The sequence below is a fragment of the Pimephales promelas genome, chromosome 1 (assembly GCF_988280905.1).
Source record: "Pimephales promelas chromosome 1, fPimPro1.hap1.1, whole genome shotgun sequence".
Classification (NCBI taxonomy): Eukaryota; Metazoa; Chordata; class Actinopteri; order Cypriniformes; family Leuciscidae; genus Pimephales; species Pimephales promelas.
In genome coordinates this window covers 9,324,772-9,352,535 of record NC_142769.1, presented here as the reverse complement: position 1 = coordinate 9,352,535, position 27,764 = coordinate 9,324,772, and the positions used below count along the sequence as shown (strand labels likewise).

General features: G+C 40.5%; 1 protein-coding gene across 1 annotated transcript; it reads left to right on the top strand.

Annotated features, from left to right (window-relative positions):
* On the top strand, positions 1 to 27,764 carry LOC120477600 (uncharacterized). The gene is made up of 37 exons (XM_089124432.1): positions 1 to 106; positions 1,264 to 1,381; positions 1,759 to 1,897; positions 2,386 to 2,496; positions 2,653 to 2,722; positions 3,740 to 3,880; positions 4,053 to 4,217; positions 4,322 to 4,416; positions 4,506 to 4,632; positions 4,839 to 5,094; positions 5,489 to 5,538; positions 5,699 to 5,799; positions 6,215 to 6,366; positions 6,450 to 6,588; positions 6,669 to 6,773; positions 6,864 to 7,043; positions 7,159 to 7,395; positions 7,745 to 7,901; positions 8,007 to 8,135; positions 8,596 to 8,743; positions 8,828 to 8,871; positions 8,984 to 9,211; positions 9,608 to 9,971; positions 10,371 to 19,411; positions 19,937 to 20,997; positions 22,039 to 22,833; positions 23,359 to 24,130; positions 24,261 to 24,523; positions 24,781 to 24,949; positions 25,223 to 25,327; positions 25,425 to 25,465; positions 25,918 to 26,052; positions 26,178 to 26,273; positions 26,411 to 26,539; positions 26,626 to 26,665; positions 26,964 to 27,084; positions 27,411 to 27,764. The coding sequence occupies exons 1-37, from the start codon at positions 1 to 3 to the stop codon at positions 27,610 to 27,612; spliced, it is 16,332 nt and encodes a 5,443-aa protein (XP_088980558.1). The 3' UTR covers positions 27,613 to 27,764.

The window sequence follows — 27,764 nt, the reverse complement described above, 5'->3', positions numbered from 1 at the left end:
ATGGTACACCAAGAGTGTGGAAATCCCTGTACTGACACCTGTACCAACCCTGAAAGAGGACAAGTGTGTGAGCGCCACTGTATTGATGGATGCTTCTGCCCTCCTGGTATAGTGTTTTTATTATGATTTCCCTTATTGACACTATATTCTAAAGTAATTAACTGACTATATTCATTTCACTGATACCTTCCTAATCTATTGTCTTTTTGTTTTTAATCTGATATTATTTTGTGTATTCCTCTGGTGGTCTACATCCTTCTTTTTTTTACTCTATGCTAAACTTGGTGACTTTTGTGGCACTTGCTATACGAACATACACACAATCTTGGACATGATTAGAAAAGTTTAAATGGTTGTCTAAATCCAGCTAACCTCAGCTAGCTTTACTACTGTAAAAAATGATTTTTGGTTAAGTAAATACTAGTGAAAAAACCCAATGTAATTTACTTGAAAAAGTTAGTTCAGGCAAGAATTTAAAAAACTAAGTAAATTCCATAACAGTACTTATTTCAAGCGAGTATAAATGAAAGTGTAATATCAACTCAATAAAATTAAGTAAAAATTAGTCAACTTTTCTGATACTGGGGTTCCCATCATGCACTGGACCTTGAATAATTACTGAGGTTCATTTTTCACTGGTTTCCAGCTGTATTTACACTGTTTTATCATTGATTTTTGTTTTCAGTATTAGTAAATTGCCATTTTGTGACATTTCGAGTAAATGTTTTGCTTAAAACGACACATTCAAACACAAAAACGATCCATCAAATGTTACCACCATTGTGTATTGTCTACCAAGTATTGAGGTGTTTGCATTCACATAAAGCTTAAAGTCTGACATTATGTATATATAAATCACTTAGATGATCTAAGTAAAGAACATAATATAAATGACTAATAAAATTCAAGATAATTGTTTTAGTGAAGTGTAAAAGGCAAAGGAAATCGGTATTAATCAACCTTTTACAAGCAGAGTTAAAATTACTTTTTTTTTGTAAAGTTTACTTAAGTCCACATTCCCAGTAAATTTAACTTAAAGATTTCTAATTAAAGCTACTGATAAATATGTTTAGGTTTTTACTTGGCAAATCTTTGTAAATTTACTAGCATTTTCTGAGTGAGATCGTTTAGCAAGGTTTTTTCAAGTAAATCCTACTCCAAATTTTTTACAGTTTTTACTGATGTTCTGAAGATGTCCATTCTTTCTCAGTGAAAGTGAGCCCTGTCTAAGCCATTGCCCATTTTCCTTTCTCTCGCTTTAAGGCACTATTTTTGATGATATACACAAGACTGGCTGTATTCCACACAGTGAATGCTCCTGCATCCTTGGAGGTAAAATATTTGCATCTGGGGAGAATTACACAAGCAACTGCAGAGAGTGGTAAGCATCTGTTGTTTGAAATTCACACTCAATTTTCTCAAAAAAATAAAAAAAAATAAAAATACAATAAAAAAAGCAGTTGAAAATTCAATGTTTTAATATTAAAGCTACTGTGTGTACTATATTGACCTGGTTTCACAGACAAGGCTAAAGATAGTCCCAGTCTAAAATTAATGTTTGAGCTGTTTTAACTGAAAGCAACTTGCACAGACATATCTTAAAAAATCTCAGTGCCATTGTTTTGTCTCAGAATGCACACCAGCAATTAATTTTTAAAGGCACATTTAAATGTCCAAATTGAACTAACTTCTTGTGAAACCAGGCCTGAGTGTTTTAAAAGCTATAGGTTTACATTGACATTATTATTTCCCATTTAGTACCTGTGAACAGGGGCAGTGGAATTGTAACCAAAAGGATTGTCCACGTGCATGTTCAGTAGAAGGTGGATCCCATATTACCACTTATGATGGAAAAGCCTACACCTTTCATGGAGACTGCACTTACGTCCTATCCAAAGTATGTGTTTAAAGGCAATTACCTTTAGAGCAGTTTCTGCTTATAAACTAAAGAGCTTTAAGAAAGCCATTAAAATACGTTATGAGGCAGATATTAGTGATAATTTGTGGCTATTGCATGATTGATATGCAAGATAACATCCAAATGGTGCAGATTGTTGTGTGGTGCAAACAGGGATTAGATTTGCATGCCTGTAGTTTAAGAAAATAATTGGATATTTATTGAAGTTAACTATATATTGCTGTCTAGATCTATGTTAACTGTACAGAGAAATAGATTATGGCTGTATAAAGGATAAACAAAATGTGAGCCCACACAAAACCCTATCTTAAAAATGTTTCTGATTTTATTATTAAATATGTTAACAGTTCTATGGACGTTTTTAATATATTTATTTAAGGAAATTTAAATGGTTGGTAATTTAATCGTAATATTTCTTTAGTTTAGCCAATATTAATTAACTGGTCCATTTTTCTTTCTTTTGAAAGCAATGCACAGGAACAGAATTCACAATTCAAGGAGACCTGGTGAAATGTGGCGTGACTGAAACTGAAACCTGTTTGAAGGCAATAACTTTGGCATTGTCAAATGGAAATACTGTAAGTACTAAAAGTTATTGGGGTCGAAAAAACAAAAAGAAAAGACTTTTATCAAAAATGTATGAAACCACATCTAATGTTTCGTGTCACTGTATAAATATATAATCTGCATGTCTTTCTGAAGCATTTCTGAACAGAAACTATTTGTGTACACAGGTGTTTAAAGTGGATTCCAGTGGAAATATTGAGGTCAACAGAATAATTGCCCAGCTGCCACTTTTTACAGGTAGGCTAGGATTGGCAAATCAACAGAAAATGTAGGGGGGTAAAGAAATTAATAAATTAATTAATAATAAGCACACAAATATAATTTTGCCTATTTAAACATTCAGTTGGTATACTAAATCAATTGTTGTTATCACAATAGAGCTATCACGTAGCTAAATGATATTAAAGCTAAGTTTTGGCCCTCCAGCAGTTAAAAAAATAATTGAAACGTGTGTCTTGCGGAAGAAGATTGCTTTGGTTGTGCTTCGGCTCTGCTTCTTTGCGTGCATGAATGTGGTTCGAGGCACCGGTAAACCACGTGGATTTGACATCTTATCAGAGCGGATAAACAAATAAACAACGGCTGTGGGCTATCTAAAACCCTCATACTCTCAGTCAGTTTTCACATTACTCCAATAATATAGTTCACTGTATAAATAAAGATCATTGCGCGAATGAGGACAATGATGAGTGCCGTGACGGTATCTTATGGCGAGACCGGCCACCTAAACCTTAAAGCTACACTGTGTAACTCTTTTAGTTTGTTCTTAGCTAAAAATACTTAGTTCTTTCAAAAATATATGTGCTCATTAATGTATATTTACTTCGTTTAAGTAATACAGTATTCTTGTGAGTGTATAATATGCCATTGAAAATACATACGGGTAAGAGGTTCTAATGTCGGTCGCCATGTTGCCCCTCCATCTTGAATGTACATTAGCCAAAGAGGGACATACCTGTTCAATCAAGCTTCGCCTTTTGCGTTTACGCAAATTACGCAAATTTATTTTTATTTATTATTATTTTTATATAAAAAAGTTACATATAAACAGAGAAAAGTAATTTGATGAATATGGAAGAGCCTTTACAGTGATCTGATTTCAAATGGTGTTGGCACACATTGAATATTTGTTTTGAAAGACTGATCATGTGTACTACGGTTATGTAAAGAACTAATTGATTACTATGTCTTGCCTTATATTAAACACACACCAATGTCTGTAATTCTAAACTTGTATTTTTATTTGATTTTCAGCTGATGTGAGCGTTTTCAAGCCCTCCTCATTCTACATTATCATTCAGGCCCGTTTGATTGGGCTTCGTCTGGAGATCCAGCTTGAACCGTTAATGCAACTTTACATCACAGTCAATTCAGCGTACCAAGGAGAAACATGTGGTATTTATTTTTGCAGACCTCTTAGCATTAACCCTCTCGCACTGTCCTCTGGACAAAAGCAGCGTATTTTACTTTATGCGAAGGCTTTCTGTATTTTGGGAATATTTACGTCTTCGGTGAATTTGATTTTATATCCTAGATTAATTTATTTTATCAATCAATCAATCCATAGGTCTTTGTGGAAATTTCAACAACATTGAGGCTGATGATTTTACAACCATTGGCGGACTCAGGGAAGGAACAGCTTTGGACTTTGCCAACACCTGGAAAACAAGAGCAAGTTGCCTTGATGCTAAAAGAAACTTTGAGAATCCTTGCAGTCTTAGCACTGAAAATGGTATGAATTTACCTTTACTGTTGTCATGTGATTTCCACAACATTCTTGCATTTGTAACTCTGGAACGTCATCAAGAACTGATCATTTTTTCTAAAAAAACACAGAGAAATATGCACAGCACTGGTGCTCCCTGCTGTCAGATCCTTCATCAGTGTTTGCCCCCTGCCACTCTGAAATCAGCCCGGAAGTCTACAAAGCTGTAAGTGAAATCTATAAGCTGTATCTTATAAGATATAATAAGATGTATTTTTATTTTCAAGCTGAATCTAACTTTTTCATACTTTTTAGAATTGTATATATGACAGCTGCAACTGTGAGAAGAGTGAGGACTGTATGTGTGCTGCATTGTCTTCATACGTACATGCATGTGCTGCAAGAGGGATTGCTCTTGATGGCTGGAGAGATGTTGCCTGCAGTGAGTGGCTTTCTTCTCAGAAAGGCTTGAGAATATTTGATATTTATATTTGATAGCTTGACAAGCTGTTTTGAGATTTTACTTAAAAAGTCATGCTGATTTAAAACAACATGTGAGATGGGAGCTCAAATAAATGTATTTGCTCACATATGTTCATTAAGTGGATTGTAGTTCAACTCAAATAAATGACCTCTCCTTCTTCTCAGAAAAGTACACCCTAACTTGCCCCACCACCACGGTCTACTCCTATAAAATGACCAGCTGTGACCGCACTTGCCGATCCCTCAGCCAATCAGACAACACCTGCGCCATTGACTTTGTGCCAGTAGATGGCTGTGGCTGTGCAGAAGGAACATACATGAACGAGAATGGGGACTGTGTTGCATCTGCCAGCTGCTCATGCTATGATTCAGGCAAAATTATTCCTGCTGGGATCTCCATCTCCAAAGATGGAGGATCATGGTATGGACATGGAATTCGTTACATTTCCTATATTTTGTATACAGGGTTTTTTATGTCAAGGACCCCCCAAAAACCCTTATGAATGGCACTTGAGACCTCCTTATGGCACTCTTATGAAAATCTAACCACCTGTATATATACATTTTTAATAATATTAGGTTAAGATTGTGAGAAAAATAAAGAATTGATTTTAGTATCATCATTGTATTCAGGCCAAACTAAATTCGTATAGAGCATTTCACAATCTTTTTGCAAGTCTTCTTTTGCTCTTAAATTTTATAATAATTTTAACCAAGAGGGTGCTAGGGGTCCATGAACTTCAGTTTGAAAACCCCTTGTAGATCACTGTCCCCAATGTGATTTAATAATATTTAACTTAACATTTCAATTTCAGTATTTGCGAACAAGGGAAACTGAGCTGCACTGGTGGATCAACTGGGCAAGGTGTGTATCTGTCTGTCTGTGTGTGAGAGAGAAGCTATATTTAAATTGTTTTTAGAACTTTCTGAGATTTATTTTCTTAGTGATTTTATTTGACATCATCTACACTTATACCTTTAAGTGAATACATTGTCTAATCAATTCTTTGAAATTTTACTTTAAGAATGCAAAGAGCCAATGATGTTTTTCAACTGCTCCAGCGTTAGCCCTGATTCCAAGGGATCAGAGTGTCAGAAGAGCTGCAAAACATTAGACATGGCCTGTGTGAGTTACATGAATGCTTATAAAGGTGTAGATCATGCTTATGTTATTCTAAACCAGTATGCTACTTTCTCTGTTTCTGTGTAACACAAAACAAGAAATATGAATGACATGACATGGTCATAGTGCACTGTATACTTCTGCAATAGTAGAGGGATTATAAAACACCAGAATTGCACCACAAAAGTAGTACCAGCTCTTATATGCAGAATGGAAAATGAGACAGACTGTACAGAAAAGAGCAGTGTGAAGACACTATAAACTCTCTCCCTTTGTGTTCCACTGAGAAAAAAAAACAGCATATGGGTTTAGAATGGCATTGGCGTAAGTAAACAACCAATAAATTGTAATATAAGGGTGAATTATTCCTTTCTGCAGTAATAATTTGTTGTGAAATATTGCATATGCATTACTGCAGATCAGCACAGAGTGTGTGTCTGGCTGTGTGTGCCCATCTGGGCTGGTGTCAGATGGGAAAGGTGGCTGCATTACTGAAGACCTCTGTCCTTGCATCCATAATGGAGTTGCCTACCAACCTGGGGAAAGCATTAAGACTGATTGCAATACATGGTAAATACAACTGTGAGAGTTTTAATATTTTTTTTAAATATTTTAAATGCTTGTTTATAATGCACTTACATTACTTTTTGTAGTGCTTGTCAGAATAGACGATGGATTTGTACCACAAACCAGTGCAGTGGGACATGCAGCATTTATGGAGATGGTCATTATAGAACCTTTGATGAGAAAAGATACGTCTTTAGTGGAAACTGTGAATACAGCCTTGTTCAGGTATTAACCTTACATTTTCATATGAGGCCTGAAGATTTTATTTGACTTAATCTAAATCTAAATGTTCATGTTACGCCTAGGACTTCTGCAATGGCACCAGTGGCACTTTCAGAGTCATTACTGAAAATATCCCCTGCGGATCCAGTGGCACCACTTGTTCCAAGGCTATCAAGCTTTTTCTTGGAGTGAGTTAACTCTTGGCATTTACCAAAGCAGGCATATCAAACCTTTAAATTAGTACAGAATGAACATTGCATTTGTCATTTATATTTCAGAGCAATGAGCTTAGATTGACAGATGGATCCTACCAAGTTGTTCACAGAGATGCAGGAGAGGAGATTCCCTACCAGATGCGCACTATGGGGCTTTACTTGGTGATTGAGGCCAGTAATGGTCTGATGCTCATTTGGGACAGAAAAACAACAATACACATCAAACTGAATCCAGAGTTTAATGTGAGTAACGTGGCGGGACTATCACCTCAATCTTTGTCAAGTCTATTTATTAAATATTATATATATACATATCGCAGTCATATTTATAATAACAGTGTCCTATTCATATTGACAGGGGCGTGTGTGTGGTCTATGTGGAAACTATGATGGGAACGCAAAAAATGACTTCACTACACGCAGTCAAGCAATTGCTGTCGAAGCCCTGGATTTTGTAAACAGCTGGAAGCTCTCTAGTTGTCCAGATGCAACTCTCATCCAAGAACCATGTGTCCATAATCCGTATAGAGAGGCCTGGGCAAAGAGGCAGTGCAGCATCATTACTAGCAAAGTCTTCTCAACATGTCATTCACAGGTACCTTCAACAAGCTATTTAGGGAACTTGAATATCCATATGTTAAGTATATGAAGAGTTCAGATGCAAAAGCCTCTAAATGCCATTTGAAATTTTCTTCTTTAATGATGATTTTTATCAAACTTGTATATTTAAGTTCAGTAATTTCACTTAAATAACAATTAATAGGTAATCTTCATTGCCATTTAAGTGAAATCACTGAAATTAAATATACAAGCTTGATAAAAATGATCATTCTAGAAGAAAATTTCAAATGGCACTTAGAGGCTTTTGCATCTGAACTCTTCATATTATGTCTGAAAAATCGATCGCATTTACCAGCCACATTGTTATGAATATTGCTTTAAAGGTGGACCCCTCTCCTTTTTATGATGCTTGTGTGAGAGACGCATGTGCCTGTGATAGTGGTGGAGATTATGAATGTTTTTGTACGGCTGTAACAGCCTATGCACAAGCCTGTAACGAGGCTGGAGCCTGTGTTGCCTGGAGAACACCTAAAATATGCCGTGAGTCACTGATCGCATTGTCATCAGATATGATGAAATGGAATAACTAAAAACTGTACAACACAAAAGCCTAAAACAAGTTTAAGGTTTGCCTTTTCGTTTCAGCATTGTTCTGTGATTATTACAATCCCCCTGGTGAATGTGAGTGGCATTACCAACCTTGTGGAGCTCCTTGTATGCAGACATGCAGAAACCCTTCTGGAAATTGCTCTAGTCAGATACCAGCGCTTGAAGGTGAAAACTCGCAATTACAACCAGTTCTATCATTTGCATGTTATTGAGAAAACAACTATAAATACTTGTATTTGGATGAAACACTGAAATAATTTTGTCACATCAGCCTTATTTTGTGTTCTATTAAATAAATATGCTTAAACAATGAATAATAATCAGTGTACATTTACTACTGTAGATAGAAACACTAGAGATAATTTTGCTTGAGCTTAAAAATAATTTTTGTCAAGTATTCATGCAAATGTATCATTAAAATATCAGAATCATAAAAAAAAAATCATATCAGGCTATGTTGCCTAAACTGGAACAGTTTATAGAATACAGTAGTTAGTGTCTTCACAACATTTGGCACAAGTAATTCACTGAAATCTATTCTTAATTTTAACTTCACATTGCCTCATCAGGATGGATGTTTTTTTTTTTTCTCTGATTTATATTTTTCTCTTTTAACCTTTTTTAGGATGCTATCCTAAATGTCCTCCGGAGCAACCTGTTTTTGATGAGGATAACATGAAGTGTGTGACACAGGAAGATTGTGGCTGCTTTGTTGAAATGTTACATTATCAAATTGGCCAGCAGGTGCCAACCACAGAAAACTGTCAGTCATGGTATGTGTATTTTCTACTCATATCCAAGTTTCATATAGGTTACTAATAGTTTTAAAATTTCCTATGTGTGCTTTTTTCATGCAGTTATTGTTCATCAACTGGTGTTATCTGTGACTTTGATGTAAATGGTAAGAATTTTGCCATTTCAGTTATAGTTTAGTTTGAAGATTGGTTTAGTTTAGTTGAAAGCAGAATCTACTTTCATTACATAATTTTTTCATACTTTTTCTTCATTTACAGCATGTACATGCCAATACAACAATGTAGAGTACTACTTTGGAGATATAATTTATCACACAACGGATGGACTGGGAGGATGTATCACAGGCAGATGTTCAGTCAATGGAACTATTGAGAGGACTTTGATACCTTGTGAAACGACTGCTGTCCCAACAGTCACATCCCCCCTGACCACAACACAGAAATTAACACCAACCCCGACAACAGTTTTTGTCTTCAGCACCCCAGGTACCTTGTTATTTCTGTAGTAGACTGTTTTTCCTCATATATTGCTAGAATATTTAGGGTTCATTCATTGGAAATCAAAGCTTATTAAGCATTAGTTATCCTGGGAGGATTTGTAGTAGTAAACATTGATTATTTTAATTCAAATACAAATGATCACAACTTCTCCAGACAAAGGAACTGAAAAATATTTTTAAATTATTCAAACACTGAAATGAATAAGATTAATAGCAAATTAACATTTTTGTATTGTAAAATACATGTATTTTATATTCATTTGCTATTAATCTTATTTACTTTAAGATTTTTCTTATTGAATGCTTATTTTACATTCATGTTACATTTCATAACTTATTTGATTGATGACCACAGAATATACTTCACCGGAAACTGAAGAAGAAACAACCACAACTCTTGAGGTTTTATCTACATCCAACAAGCCAGAACATTTGACAAGTGGACCAACAACTGAAGTTATTTTAACTGCTTCTACTGCAGAAATTAAACATTCAACTGAACAACTGGTATATGTAACTTCAAAGCCTTCAACGTCATCAGAACAAACATCAACACTGTCCTTATCAACGACAGCAAAGAGAACAACGGTCACTGAAAGTTCCATAGAGACACAAAGTACAGTAACATCGAAAACCTCAATTGCACCCATTACAAAAACACTTCCAACAGTAACTGGTAAAGTGTGGACAACACTTTCCACAGAATCACAATCTGTGTCCACACTTCAGACGACTGGAGATCACACCACTGAGTATGAATTTACTTCGTTACCTGAAACATCAACATCTACAAGCACATCCCTCCCAATTAAACAAACCTCACTACCAGTTGTTACATCCATGCAACCAACAACGCTAACAAAGACAACTGCTGTGCGAGTCACGGCAACAACAGTGACTGTTGAATCGACCACTGGATATGAGGTTAGCACTCAGGGTGTTTCTTCAACAACAAAAGCAGTGAAAGTTGAAACAACTCTTTCAACCACTACACCACCCATCTCATCAACCACTGTCCTTGTCGAGGAGGGCAGCACCACTGTCCAGCCACGTACAGAAACATCATCTCCAAGCAGTGTCTACACAACTTCTAAATCATCTACAGCTACTCAAACAACTGGAGAAGTAACATCAACTGAAACTGTAACTGAAAACGAATTGACCACATCTCCCACATCTTTGTCCACCACCAGGCCACCAAAGGTGGTAACAAGTGGTCAAACAAGACTACCAACAACTACAGCCACGACCACTTTGGAAGAGTTAACAGCCACATCATCTGAAACGTCGACATCCGCTAGCACATCTCTCCCAGTTACACAAACTTCACTACCAGTCGTTACATCCACTCAATCAACAACGCTAACAAAGACAACTGCTGTGCCAGTCAGTACACTTGTGTCAACAACAGTGAGTGTTGAGTCGTCCACTGCGTATGAGGTTAGCACTCAGGGTGTTTCTTCAACAACAAAACCAGTCAAAGCTGAAACAACTCTTTCAACCACCACACCAGCTATCCCATCCACCACTGTCCTTGTCGAGGAGGGCAGCACCACTGTCCAGCCACGTACAGAAACATCATCTCCAAGCAGTGTCTACACAACTTCTAAATCATCTACAGCTACTCAAACAACTGGAGAAGTAACATCAACTGAAACTGTAACTGAAAACGAATTGACCACATCTCCCACATCTTTGTCCACCACCAGGCCACCAAAGGTGGTAACAAGTGGTCAAACAAGACTACCAACAACTACAGCCACGACCACTTTGGAAGAGTTAACAGCCACATCATCTGAAACGTCGACATCCGCTAGCACATCTCTCCCAGTTACACAAACTTCACTACCAGTCATTACATCCACTCAACCAACAACGCTAACAAAGACAACTGCTGTGCCAGTCAGTACACTTGTGTCAACAACAGTGAGTGTTGAGTCGTCCACTGCGTATGAGGTTAGCACTCAGGGTGTTTCTTCAACAACAAAACCAGTCAAAGCTGAAACAACTCTTTCAACCACCACATCAGCTATCCCATCCACCACTGTCCTTGTCGAGGAGGGCAGCACCACTGTCCAGCCAAGTACAGAAACATCATCTCCAAGCAGTGTCTACACAACTTCTAAATCATCTACAGCTACTCAAACAACTGGAGAAGTAACATCAACTGAAACTGTAACTGAAAACGAATTGACCACATCTCCCACATATTTGCCCACAACCAGGCCGCCAAAAGTGGTAACAACTGGTCAAACAAGCCTACCAACAACTACAGCCACGACCACTTTGGAAGAGTTAACAGCCACATCATCTGAAACGTCGACATCCCCTAGCACATCTCTCCCAGTTACACAAACTTCACTACCAGTCGTTACATCCACTCAACCAACAACGCTAACAAAGACAACTGCTGTGCCAGTCAGTACACTTGTGTCAACAACAGTGAGTGTTGAGTCGTCCACTGCGTATGAGGTTAGCACTCAGGGCGTTTCTTCAACAACAAAACCAGTCAAAGCTGAAACAACTCTTTCAACCACCACAACAGCTATCCCATCCACCACTGTCCTTGTCGAGGAAGGAAGCACCACTGTCCAGCCACGTACAGAAACATCATCTCCAAGCAGTGTCTACACAACTTCTAAATCATCTACAGCTACTCAAACAACTGGAGAAATAACATCAACTGAAACTGTAACTGAAAACGAATTGACCACATCTCCCACATCTTTGTCCACCACCAGGCCACCAAAGGTGGTAACAAGTGGTCAAACAAGACTACCAACAACTACAGCCACAACCACTTTGGAAGAGTTAACAGCCACATCATCTGAAACGTCGACATCCCCTAGCACATCTCTCCCAGTTACACAAACTTCACTACCAGTCGTTACATCCACTCAACCAACAACACTAACAAAGACAACTGCTGTGCCAGTCAGTACACTTGTGTCAACAACAGTGAGTGTTGAGTCGTCCACTGCGTATGAGGTTAGCACTCAGGGTGTTTCTTCAACAACAAAACCAGTCAAAGCTGAAACAACTCTTTCAACCACCACACCAGCTATCCCATCCACCACTGTCCTTGTCGAGGAGGGCAGCACCACTGTCCAGCCAAGTACAGAAACATCATCTCCAAGCAGTGTCTACACAACTTCTAAATCATCTACAGCTACTCAAACAACTGGAGAAGTAACATCAACTGAAACTGTAACTGAAAACGAATTGACCACATCTCCCACATCTTTGTCCACCACCAGGCCACCAAAGGTGGTAACAAGTGGTCAAACAAGACTACCAACAACTACAGCCACGACCACTTTGGAAGAGTTAACAGCCACATCATCTGAAACGTCGACATCCCCTAGCACATCTCTCCCAGTTACACAAACTTCACTACCAGTCGTTACATCCACTCAACCAACAACGCTAACAAAGACAACTGCTGTGCCAGTCAGTACACTTGTGTCAACAACAGTGAGTGTTGAGTCGTCCACTGCGTATGAGGTTAGCACTCAGGGTGTTTCTTCAACAACAAAACCAGTCAAAGCTGAAACAACTCTTTCAACCACCACACCAGCTATCCCATCCACCACTGTCCTTGTCGAGGAGGGCAGCACCACTGTCCAGCCAAGTACAGAAACATCATCTCCAAGCAGTGTCTACACAACTTCTAAATCATCTACAGCTACTCAAACAACTGGAGAAGTAACATCAACTGAAACTGTAACTGAAAACGAATTGACCACATCTCCCACATCTTTGTCAACCACCAGGCCACCAAAGGTGGTAACAAGTGGTCAAACAAGACTACCAACAACTACAGCCACGACCACTTTGGAAGAGTTAACAGCCACATCATCTGAAACGTCGACATCCCCTAGCACATCTCTCCCAGTTACACAAACTTCACTACCAGTCGTTACATCCACTCAACCAACAACGCTAACAAAGACAACTGCTGTGCCAGTCAGTACACTTGTGTCAACAACAGTGAGTGTTGAGTCGTCCACTGCGTATGAGGTTAGCACTCAGGGTGTTTCTTCAACAACAAAACCAGTCAAAGCTGAAACAACTCTTTCAACCACCACACCAGCTATCCCATCCACCACTGTCCTTGTCGAGGAGGGCAGCACCACTGTCCAGCCACGTACAGAAACATCATCTCCAAGCAGTGTCTACACAACTTCTAAATCATCTACAGCTACTCAAACAACTGGAGAAGTAACATCAACTGAAACTGTAACTGAAAACGAATTGACCACATCTCCCACATCTTTGTCCACCACCAGGCCACCAAAGGTGGTAACAAGTGGTCAAACAAGACTACCAACAACTACAGCCACGACCACTTTGGAAGAGTTAACAGCCACATCATCTGAAACGTCGACATCCCCTAGCACATCTCTCCCAGTTACACAAACTTCACTACCAGTCGTTACATCCACTCAACCAACAACGCTAACAAAGACAACTGCTGTGCCAGTCAGTACACTTGTGTCAACAACAGTGAGTGTTGAGTCGTCCACTGCGTATGAGGTTAGCACTCAGGGTGTTTCTTCAACAACAAAACCAGTCAAAGCTGAAACAACTCTTTCAACCACCACACCAGCTATCCCATCCACCACTGTCCTTGTCGAGGAGGGCAGCACCACTGTCCAGCCAAGTACAGAAACATCATCTCCAAGCAGTGTCTACACAACTTCTAAATCATCTACAGCTACTCAAACAACTGGAGAAGTAACATCAACTGAAACTGTAACTGAAAACGAATTGACCACATCTCCCACATCTTTGTCCACCACCAGGCCACCAAAGGTGGTAACAAGTGGTCAAACAAGACTACCAACAACTACAGCCACGACCACTTTGGAAGAGTTAACAGCCACATCATCTGAAACGTCGACATCCCCTAGCACATCTCTCCCAGTTACACAAACTTCACTACCAGTCATTACATCCACTCAACCAACAACGCTAACAAAGACAACTGCTGTGCCAGTCAGTACACTTGTGTCAACAACAGTGAGTGTTGAGTCGTCCACTGCGTATGAGGTTAGCACTCAGGGTGTTTCTTCAACAACAAAACCAGTCAAAGCTGAAACAACTCTTTCAACCACCACACCAGCTATCCCATCCACCACTGTCCTTGTCGAGGAGGGCAGCACCACTGTCCAGCCACGTACAGAAACATCATCTCCAAGCAGTGTCTACACAACTTCTAAATCATCTACAGCTACTCAAACAACTGGAGAAGTAACATCAACTGAAACTGTAACTGAAAACGAATTGACCACATCTCCCACATCTTTGTCCACCACCAGGCCACCAAAGGTGGTAACAAGTGGTCAAACAAGACTACCAACAACTACAGCCACGACCACTTTGGAAGAGTTAACAGCCACATCATCTGAAACGTCGACATCCCCTAGCACATCTCTCCCAGTGACACAAACTTCACTACCAGTCGTTACATCCACTCAACCAACAACGCTAACAAAGACAACTGCTGTGCCAGTCAGTACACTTGTGTCAACAACAGTGAGTGTTGAGTCGTCCACTGCGTATGAGGTTAGCACTCAGGGTGTTTCTTCAACAACAAAACCAGTCAAAGCTGAAACAACTCTTTCAACCACCACACCAGCTATCCCATCCACCACTGTCCTTGTCGAGGAGGGCAGCACCACTGTCCAGCCAAGTACAGAAACATCATCTCCAAGCAGTGTCTACACAACTTCTAAATCATCTACAGCTACTCAAACAACTGGAGAAGTAACATCAACTGAAACTGTAACTGAAAACGAATTGACCACATCTCCCACATCTTTGTCCACCACCAGGCCACCAAAGGTGGTAACAAGTGGTCAAACAAGACTACCAACAACTACAGCCACGACCACTTTGGAAGAGTTAACAGCCACATCATCTGAAACGTCGACATCCCCTAGCACATCTCTCCCAGTGACACAAACTTCACTACCAGTCGTTACATCCACTCAACCAACAACGCTAACAAAGACAACTGCTGTGCCAGTCAGTACACTTGTGTCAACAACAGTGAGTGTTGAGTCGTCCACTGCGTATGAGGTTAGCACTCAGGGTGTTTCTTCAACAACAAAACCAGTCAAAGCTGAAACAACTCTTTCAACCACCACACCAGCTATCCCATCCACCACTGTCCTTGTCGAGGAGGGCAGCACCACTGTCCAGCCACGTACAGAAACATCATCTCCAAGCAGTGTCTACACAACTTCTAAATCATCTACAGCTACTCAAACAACTGGAGAAGTAACATCAACTGAAACTGTAACTGAAAACGAATTGACCACATCTCCCACATCTTTGTCCACCACCAGGCCACCAAAGGTGGTAACAAGTGGTCAAACAAGACTACCAACAACTACAGCCACGACCACTTTGGAAGAGTTAACAGCCACATCATCTGAAACGTCGACATCCCCTAGCACATCTCTCCCAGTTACACAAACTTCACTACCAGTCGTTACATCCACTCAACCAACAACGCTAACAAAGACAACTGCTGTGCCAGTCAGTACACTTGTGTCAACAACAGTGAGTGTTGAGTCGTCCACTGCGTATGAGGTTAGCACTCAGGGTGTTTCTTCAACAACAAAACCAGTCAAAGCTGAAACAACTCTTTCAACCACCACACCAGCTATCCCATCCACCACTGTCCTTGTCGAGGAGGGCAGCACCACTGTCCAGCCACGTACAGAAACATCATCTCCAAGCAGTGTCTACACAACTTCTAAATCATCTACAGCTACTCAAACAACTGGAGAAGTAACATCAACTGAAACTGTAACTGAAAACGAATTGACCACATCTCCCACATCTTTGTCCACCACCAGGCCACCAAAGGTGGTAACAAGTGGTCAAACAAGACTACCAACAACTACAGCCACGACCACTTTGGAAGAGTTAACAGCCACATCATCTGAAACGTCGACATCCCCTAGCACATCTCTCCCAGTTACACAAACTTCACTACCAGTCGTTACATCCACTCAACCAACAACGCTAACAAAGACAACTGCTGTGCCAGTCAGTACACTTGTGTCAACAACAGTGAGTGTTGAGTCGTCCACTGCGTATGAGGTTAGCACTCAGGGTGTTTCTTCAACAACAAAACCAGTCAAAGCTGAAACAACTCTTTCAACCACCACACCAGCTATCCCATCCACCACTGTCCTTGTCGAGGAGGGCAGCACCACTGTCCAGCCAAGTACAGAAACATCATCTCCAAGCAGTGTCTACACAACTTCTAAATCATCTACAGCTACTCAAACAACTGGAGAAGTAACATCAACTGAAACTGTAACTGAAAACGAATTGACCACATCTCCCACATCTTTGTCCACCACCAGGCCACCAAAGGTGGTAACAAGTGGTCAAACAAGACTACCAACAACTACAGCCACGACCACTTTGGAAGAGTTAACAGCCACATCATCTGAAACGTCGACATCCCCTAGCACATCTCTCCCAGTGACACAAACTTCACTACCAGTCGTTACATCCACTCAACCAACAACGCTAACAAAGACAACTGCTGTGCCAGTCAGTACACTTGTGTCAACAACAGTGAGTGTTGAGTCGTCCACTGCGTATGAGGTTAGCACTCAGGGTGTTTCTTTAACAACAAAACCAGTCAAAGCTGAAACAACTCTTTCAACCACCACACCAGCTATCCCATCCAGCACTGTCCTTGTCGAGGAGGGCAGCACCACTGTCCAGCCAAGTACAGAAACATCATCTCCAAGCAGTGTCTACACAACTTCTAAATCATCTACAGCTACTCAAACAACTGGAGAAGTAACATCAACTGAAACTGTAACTGAAAACGAATTGACCACATCTCCCACATCTTTGTCCACCACCAGGCCACCAAAGGTGGTAACAAGTGGTCAAACAAGACTACCAACAACTACAGCCACGACCACTTTGGAAGAGTTAACAGCCACATCATCTGAAACGTCAACATCCCCTAGCACATCTCTCCCAGTGACACAAACTTCACTATCAGTCGTTACATCCACTCAACCAACAACGCTAACAAAGACAACTGCTGTGCCAGTCAGTACACTTGTGTCAACAACAGTGAGTGTTGAGTCGTCCACTGGGTATGAGGTTAGCACTCAGGGTGTTTCTTCAACAACAAAACCAGTCAAAGCTGAAACAACTCTTTCAACCACCACACCAGCTATCCCATCCACCACTGTCCTTGTCGAGGAGGGCAGCACCACTGTCCAGCCACGTACAGAAACATCATCTCCAAGCAGTGTCTACACAACTTCTAAATCATCTACAGCTACTCAAACAACTGGAGAAATAACATCAACTGAAACTGTAACTGAAAACGAATTGACCACATCTCCCACATCTTTGTCCACCACCAGGCCACCAAAGGTGGTAACAAGTGGTCAAACAAGACTACCAACAACTACAGCCACAACCACTTTGGAAGAGTTAACAGCCACATCATCTGAAACGTCGACATCCCCTAGCACATCTCTCCCAGTTACACAAACTTCACTACCAGTCGTTACATCCACTCAACCAACAACGCTAACAAAGACAACTGCTGTGCCAGTCAGTACACTTGTGTCAACAACAGTGAGTGTTGAGTCGTCCACTGCGTATGAGGTTAGCACTCAGGGTGTTTCTTCAACAACAAAACCAGTCAAAGCTGAAACAACTCTTTCAACCACCACACCAGCTATCCCATCCACCACTGTCCTTGTCGAGGAGGGCAGCACCACTGTCCAGCCACGTACAGAAACATCATCTCCAAGCAGTGTCTACACAACTTCTAAATCACCTACAGCTACTCAAACAACTGGAGAAGTAACATCAACTGAAACTGTAACTGAAAACGAATTGACCACATCTCCCACATCTTTGTCCACCACCAGGCCACCAAAGGTGGTAACAAGTGGTCAAACAAGACTACCAACAACTACAGCCACGACCACTTTGGAAGAGTTAACAGCCACATCATCTGAAACGTCGACATCCCCTAGCACATCTCTCCCAGTTACACAAACTTCACTACCAGTCGTTACATCCACTCAACCAACAACGCTAACAAAGACAACTGCTGTGCCAGTCAGTACACTTGTGTCAACAACAGTGAGTGTTGAGTCGTCCACTGCGTATGAGGTTAGCACTCAGGGTGTTTCTTCAACAACAAAACCAGTCAAAGCTGAAACAACTCTTTCAACCACCACACCAGCTATCCCATCCACCACTGTCCTTGTCGAGGAGGGCAGCACCACTGTCCAGCCAAGTACAGAAACATCATCTCCAAGCAGTGTCTACACAACTTCTAAATCATCTACAGCTACTCAAACAACTGGAGAAGTAACATCAACTGAAACTGTAACTGAGAACGAATTGACCACATCTCCCACACCTTTGTCCACCACCAGGCCGCCAAAGGTGGTAACAACTGGTCAAACAAGCCTACCAACAACTACAGCCACGACCACTTTGGAAGAGTTAACAGCTACATCATCTGAAACTTTGACATCCCCTAGCACATCTTTCCCAGTGACACAAACTTCACTACCAGTCGTGACATCCACTCAACCAACAACACTAACAAAGACAACTGCTGTGCCAGTCAGTACACTTGTGTCAACAACAGTGAGTGCTGAATCGTCCACTGAGTATGAAGTTAGCACGCAGGGTGTTTCTTCAACAACAAAACCAGTGAAAGCTGAAACAACTCTTTCAACCACCACACCAGCCATCACTTCCACCACTGTCCTTGTCGAGGAGGGAAGCACCACTGTCCAGCCATCTACTGAAACATCATCTCCAAGCAGTGTCTACACAACTACTAAATCATCTACAGCTACTCAAACAACCGGAGAAGTAACAACAACTGAGACTGTAACTGAGAACGAACTGACCACATCTCCCACACATTTGTCCACCACCAGGCCGCCAAAGGTGGTAACAACTGGTCAAACAATCCTACCAACAACTACAGCCACAACCACTTTGGAAGAGTTGACAGCTACATCATCTGAAACGTCGACATCCCCAAGCACATCTCTCCCAGTGACACAAACTTCACTACCAGTCATTACATCCACTCAACCAACAACGCTAACAAAGACAACTGCTGTGCCAGTCAGTACACTTGTGTCAACAACAGTGAGTGTTGAATCGTCCACTGGTAGACAATCGTCTACATCCAACAAGCCAGAAAAATTGACAAGTGGACCAACAACTGAAGTTATTTTAACTGCTTCTACTGCACAAATTAAACATTCAACTGAACAACTGGTATTTGTAACTTCAAAGCCTTCAACATCATCAGATCAAACATCAACACTCTCCTTATCAACGACAGCAAAGAGAACAACGGTCACTGAAAGTTCCATAGAGACACAAAGTACAGTAACATCAAAAACCTCAATTGCACCCATTACAAAAACACTTCCAACAGTCACTGGTAAAGTGTGGACAACACTTTCCACAGAATCACAATCTGTGTCCACACTTCAAACGACTGGAGATCACACCACTGGGTATGAATTTACTTCGTTATCTGAAACATCAACATCCCCTAGCACATCTCTCCCAGAGACACAAACCTCATTACCAGTTGTTACATCCATGCAACCAACAACGCTAACAAAGACAACTGCTGTGCCACTCAGTACAATTGTGTCAACAACAGTTAGTGTTGAATCGTCCACTGGGTATGAGGTTAGCACTCAGGGTGTTTCTTCAACAACAAAACCAGTGAAAGCTGAAACAACTCTTTCAACCACTACACCAACCATCCCATCCACCACTGTCTTTGTCGAGGAGGGAAGCACCACTGTCCAGCCACCTACAGAAACATCATCTCCAAGCAGTGTCTACACAACTTCAAAATCATCTACAGCTACTCAAACAACTGGAGAAGTAACAACAACTGAGACTGTAACTGAAAACGAATTGACCACATCTCCCACACTTTTGTCTACCACCAGGCCGCCAAAGGTGGTAACAACTGGTCAAACAAATCTACCAACAACTACAGCCACGACCACATTAGAAGAGTTGACAGCTACATCATCTGAAACGTTGACATCCCCTAGCACATCTCTCCCAGTGACACAAACTTCACTACCAATCGTTACATCCACTCAACCAACAACACTAACAGAGACAACTGCTGTGCCAGTCAGTACACTTGTGTCAACAACAGTGAGAGTCGAATCATCCACTGGGTATGAGGTTAGCACTCAGGGTGTTTCTTCAACAACAAAACCAGTCAAAGCTGAAACAACTCTTTCAACCACCACACCAGCCATCCCATCCACCACTGTCCTTGTCGAGGAGGGAAGCACCACTGTCCAGCCACCTACAGAAACATCATCTCCAAGCAGTGTCTACACAACTTCAAAATCATCTACAGCTACTCAAACAACTGGAGAAGTAACAACAACTGAGACTGTAACTGAAAACGAATTGACCACATCTCCTACACTTTTGTCCACCACCAGGCCGCCAAAGGTGGTAACAACTGGTCAAACAAATCTACCAACAACTACAGCCACGACCACATTAGAAGAGTTGACAGCTACATCATCTGAAACGTTGACATCCCCTAGCACATCTCTCCCAGTGACACAAACTTCACTACCAGTCGTTACATCCACTCAACCAACAACACTAACAGAGACAACTGCTGTGCCAGTCAGTACACTTGTGTCAACAACAGTGAGAGTCGAATCATCCACTGGGTATGAGGTTAGCACTCAGGGTGTTTCTTCAACAACAAAACCAGTCAAAGCTGAAACAACTCTTTCAACCACCACACCAGCTATCCCATCCACCACTGTCCTTGTCGAGGAGGGAAGTACCACTGTCCAGCCACCTACAGAGACATCATCTCCAAGCAGTGTCTACACAACTTTAAAATCCTCTACAGCTACTCAAACAACTGGAGAAGTAACAACAACTGAGACTGTAACTGAGAACGATTTGACCACATCTCTCACTCCCCTCACTCATTTGCCCACCACCAGGCCACTAAAGTTGGTAACAACTGGTCAAACAAGCCTACCAACAACTACAGCCACGACCACTTTAGAAGAGTTAACTGCTACCTCATCTGAAACATCGACATCCCCAAGCACATCTCTCCCAGAGACACAAACTTCACTACCAGTTGTTACATCCACTCAACCAACAACGCTAACAAAGACAACTGCTGTGCCAGTCAGTACACTTGTGTCAACAACAGTGAGTGTTGAATCGTCCACTGGGTATGAGGTTAGCACGCAGGGTGTTTCTTCAACAACAAAACCAGTGAAAGCTGAAACAACTCTTTCAACCACCACACCAGCCATCACTTCCACCACTGTCCTTGTCGAGGAGGGCAGCACCACTGTCCAGCCAAGTACAGAAACATCATCTCCAAGCAGTGTCTACACAACTTCAAAATCATCTACAGCTACTCAAACAACTGGAGAAGTAACAACAACTGAGACTGTAACTGAAAAAAAATTGACCACATCTCCCACACTTTTGTCCACCACCAGGCCGCCAAAGATGGTAACAACTGGTCAAACAAATCTACCAACAACTACAGCCACGACCACATTAGAAGAGTTGACAGCTACATCATCTGAAACGTTGACATCCCCTAGCACATCTCTCCCAGTGACACAAACTTCACTACCAATCGTTACATCCACTCAACCAACAACACTAACAGAGACAACTGCTGTGCCAGTCAGTACACTTGTGTCAACAACAGTGAGAGTCGAATCATCCACTGGGTATGAGGTTAGCACTCAGGGTGTTTCTTCAACAACAAAACCAGTCAAAGCTGAAACAACTCTTTCAACCACCACACCAGCCATCCCATCCACCACTGTCCTTGTTGAGGAGGGAAGCACCACTGTCCAGCCACCTACAGAAACATCATCTCCAAGCAGTGTCTACACAACTTCAAAATCATCTACAGCTACTCAAACAACTGGAGAAGTAACAACAACTGAGACTGTAACTGAAAACGAATTGACCACATCTCCCACACTTTTGTCCACCACCAGGCCACCAAAGGTGGTAACAACTGGTCAAACAAACCTACCAACAACTACAGCCACGACCACATTAGAAGAGTTGACAGCTACATCATCTGAAACGTCAACATCCCCTAGCACATCTCTCCCAGTGACACAAACTTCACTACCAGTCGTGACATCCACTCAACCAACAACGCTAACAAAGACAACTGCTGTGCCAGTCAGTACACTTGTGTCAACAACAGTGAGTGTTGAATCGTCCACTGGGTATGAGGTTAGCACTCAGGGTGTTTCTTCAACAACAAAACCAGTCAAAGCTGAAACAACTCTTTCAACCACCACACCAGCCATCCCATCCACCACTGTCCTTGTCGAGGAGGGAAGCACCACTGTCCAGCCACCTATAGAGACATCATCTCCAAGCAGTGTCTACACAACTTTAAAATCCTCTACAGCTACTCAAACAACTGGAGAAGTAACAACAACTGAGACTGTAACTGAAAACGAATTGACCACATCTCCCACACTTTTGTCCACCACCAGGCCGCCAAAGGTGGTAACAACTGGTCAAACAAACCTACTAACAACTACAGCCACGACCACATTAGAAGAGTTGACAGCTACATCATCTGAAACGTCAACATCCCCAAGCACATCTCTCCCAGTTACACAAACTTCACTACCAGTCGTGACATCCACTCAACCAACAACGCTAACAAAGACAACTGCTGTGCCAGTCAGTACACTTGTGTCAACAACAGTGAGTGTTGAATCGTCCACTGGGTATGAGGTTAGCACTCAGGGTGTTTCTTCAACAACAAAACCAGTCAAAGCTGAAACAACTCTTTCAACCACCACACCAGCCATCCCATCCACCACTGTCCTTGTCGAGGAGGGAAGCACCACTGTCCAGCCACCTACAGAGACATCATCTCCAAGCAGTGTCTACACAACTTTAAAATCCTCTACAGCTACTCAAACAACTGGAGAAGTAACAACAACTGAGACTGTAACTGAGAACGATTTGACCACATCTCTCACTCCCCTCACTCCTTTGCCCACCACCAGGCCACTAAAGTTGGTAACAACTGGTCAAACAAGCCTACCAACAACTACAGCCACGACCACTTTAGAAGAGTTAACAGCTACCTCATCTGAAACGTCGACATCCCCAAGCACATCTCTCCCAGAGACACAAACTTCACTACCAGTCGTTACATCCACTCAACCAACAACGCTAACAAAGACAACTGCTGTGCCAGTCAGTACACTTGTGTCAACAACAGTGAGTGTTGAGTCGTCCACTGCGTATGAGGTTAGCACTCAGGGTGTTTCTTCAACAACAAAACCAGTCAAAGCTGAAACAACTCTTTCAACCACCACACCAGCCATCCCATCCACCACTGTCCTTGTTGAGGAGGGAAGCACCACTGTCCAGCTACCTACAGAAACATCATCCCCAAGCAGTGTCTACACAACTTCAAAATCCTCTACAGCTACTCAAACAACTGGAGAAGTAACAACAACTGAGACTGTAACTGAGAATGATTTGACCACATCTGAGACACATTTGTCAACCACCAAGCCTCCGAAGGTGATAACAACTGGCCTACCAACAACTACAGCAACATCCACTTTAGAAGAGGAAACCTCATTCGAAACAACCAAATCTACCAGTACAGCAATTACCACTACAAACATTTTCTACTCATCCACATCTATGGAGACCTCGATTGCTCCCATTACACAAACTCTACCATATTTCACCCATTCTTTGACTTCAGAATCCTCTCTATTCTCAACCACTTCTATTATTTGTTGTCTCGTGAATGGCACACATTTTCAATCAGGTAAAAACACTTCTCATTATATATATATATATATATATATATATATATATATATATATATATATGTATGTATTAGTATTATTGAATATTTGAGAGACAGTATAAAATTGTGTAATTTGTGTCTTTTACAGGTGATATAATTTACAATGTTACTGATGGCTTTGGTTGGTGCTTTACTGCATACTGTAATGCAACTTGTGATATCGTGAAGATTTCAACATCTTGTGGAACCTCTCCATCACCATCCATTTCTCCTGAAACAACCACATATTCTAGCACATCAACAATAGGCACAAAACAACCCGTCACATTAATATCCACAACTAATACAAACACAGAAGTAACAACTACAAACTTTGGGCCTAAGTGTGATTCCCTTGATCCACCAAGACAGGTACATCCTACTTTAAATAATCTTGTTTCATATGTTGTATCATCAGTAGGCCCACCACCCTCCATTTCAGCAGAAAAACAAGAATATCAAAATTAATTTAGCATGTTTTCATTTGATAGGCATTTTTATCCAAAGCAACTTACATTGCATTGGATAAGTACTTTTGGATTAGTAATTAATTAATCAATCATATTCAATAATAACATTTCAGCAAGCTAAAACGGGTTGAACCTGACCAGTTTTAATTGATTTTGCAGCCCAATGATACATGGCAGAGTGGATGTCAAATGTGTCAGTGTGAGAGTGAAACACTGAGGGTCGTTTGCCAGCCTGTTACTTGTCCTGTTTCACCATCTGTTACTTGTGATAAGCCTGGACAAGTCCTTGTCAACAAAACAATTGACTGCTGTGAGATCTATGAATGCAGTAAGTGATCTGAACACAACACATATTGGGGACACAGGCATTTTAAAACAGATGCTTCCATAAGTCCATATAACAATTAATTTAATTAATATTTTTAGTTTTATATATTTCATCTGTTTTTATATGTTTAATGTTAAACTGGTTTTCAGCTGATGAGCCTCTTTGACTTGTAAAAGTTAAGCAGCACATTTGTGTTCAAAACATTTATTGTAGAAATGTCTGTACATTTAAAATGAAATGCTAAACAAAAATGTTTTATATATATTTCTACAGGTTGCGATATAAATCTGTGCCCTATTCCTTCAATACAATGTCCACTGGGCTTTATACCATCCTTCAGTATCACTCCAGATAACTGCTGTCCAGAATTTGTTTGCTGTCAGTATAAAAAACAGTTCTCAATGAATGATAATTTACTGTTTTGGTATTATGCAATGCACAGGTGTGAACTCAATTCATTTCTTATTCTTTACAGCACCCATGGAAGTTTGTGTCCATAATACCACAGTGTATCAGGTACATATTTTTTTTTTTTTTTTTTTTAGAATTTTAAAGGGTTAGTTCACCCAAAAATGAAAATTCTGTCAGTATTTACTCACCCTCATGTTGTTCCAAACCTCTATGTGTTTATTTGTTCTGCTGAACGCAAAGGAAGATATTTGGAGGAATATTTTAATCAAACAGATCTCATTCCCCATTGACTACCATAGTATGTTTTCCTACTATGGAAGTCAATGGGGAATGAGATCTGTTTGATTAAAACATTCTTCCAAATATCTTCCTTTGCGTTCAGCAGAACAAATAAACACATAGAGGTTTGGAACAACATGAGGGTGAGTAAATACTGACAGAATTTTCATTTTTGGGTGAACTAACCCTTTAAGATTTTTGTGCATAAATAAATAGCTTTTAAAATATCTAAATAACTTACGGGCACACTTATTCCCTCTCACTCTTTTCCTCTCTAGCCTGGCTCACCTATCCCAAGTGATGATCCTTGTACACTTTGTCACTGTGGTTGGAATGTAGACCCTGAAACAAAACTTAATTCCCCAGAGTGTGTGATCGCTGATTGCTATCACACACTCTATAACTGTCCAGAGGTAAAGATGTCTATTTATGCATGTAATGAAGACTAGTTGGGTTATACATGTGGATAATAAACAAAAACAGCTTTAAAAGAACACAATGCCCAGTTAGATATACATTTCTCTTTTTTTCCCTATAGAATCAGGAGTACCAAGCTATTCCTGGTCAGTGCTGTGGAGAGTGCGTTAGCACTGATTGTGTTTTTATGCACGACAACATCACAGTTTCGATTTCAGTAAGTTCTTACATTCTTTTTAGCATTTTAACAGTTGTATTGTAAACACATCTCATTACATCAAATTAAAGGACAGTCATTTCTCCACAAAGAAACCTTTTAATATGTCTATAATCTATATTTTTCTTCACTAACAGGTTAACGAGATATGGCAACCAACTAATGACAAATGTGTGACATACATGTGTGAACGAATCGACGGTAACTCATTGGCAGTTGAGATTAAGACTGCTTGTCCTGCCTTTAATGCTGAAGATTGTATCCCTGTAAGTGGCTTTCACAGGACACTATTTTGATTGAACTATTGGTAATTAAGTCTATGTAATGATCAATGCTTTTTCATTTTCTACAGGGAACAGAGACCATAGACGCAAATGGCTGCTGTAAAACATGTGAGTCACAGCTGAGACAATTTATTATGAAAAATAATTATGCATGAATTATTTAACAATTGCATGTATAATGAGAATCAATTCTCACTCTTAGAAACATGTTTGCACGATTTGAATCATGATTTTTGATTTATAAAATTGACAGTTAATGCCACTCATATATACACATGATTGTTTTTGGGAGCAAACTAATATTTTGAGAGAGAAGAAAATGGTACTTTTTAAGATTTTCCAGGATATGCAAGATGTAGAAGTATATTTTGTAACACTTAGCTAATGTGTTTCTCATTTCTTTTAGGTACACTGGAGACCAAATGTAAGGTCCAGAAAAACAGCACCTACTTGGTCAGCAATGGCTGTATAAGCAGCACACCTGTGGAAATAACTTCTTGTGCAGGCTTGTGTGATACCTCATCAATGTGAGTATCAAAATCATTTCTAAAAACATAGTTTGGAAGCTTGTTTCTGCCACAGAATAAACATTTTGGAAAAGGCAATTCTGTCAATTCTGACTTTTCTTTTCTTGCTGTGGTGTTCATATCTGACATTTGACATTTTTGTGACTTTATACATTGCAGTTCTGAGAATTGCAAAAAAAGTTTGAATTGTAAGATAAAAACTCGCAATTATATTTTAATTGTTTTAATCCATGGCAGTATAAGCTTTCATACTATGGAGACAAAATGATACTGTCTGTGTTGGTAATTAACAACAGAAACCATCTCTTCATTCTATGTTAAAACAGATATTCAATGGAAGCGAACTCTCTTGTGCATTCATGCTCGTGCTGTCAAGAAATGACAACCACCAAAAAGGAAGTGACTCTGACTTGCCCAGATGGGTCAAACATCAACCACTCATACATTCACATTGATTCTTGTGGCTGCAAGGCCAGCGATTGCCCTGGTCAGTCTACTTCCTTAAAGAGACGTCGGAGGAGATTGTGAACCTGCTTTTTTTAGCAACATTCAATAGAGCCATTTCAAATGTATCTTATGAATCTGTACTTTTTAAATGTTTGTGATAATTAACTGGTGTCATGAGAATGACAGCTCTTTTATTTCTTGTCTAGTAACTCTTAATAAACTAATGCAAATTT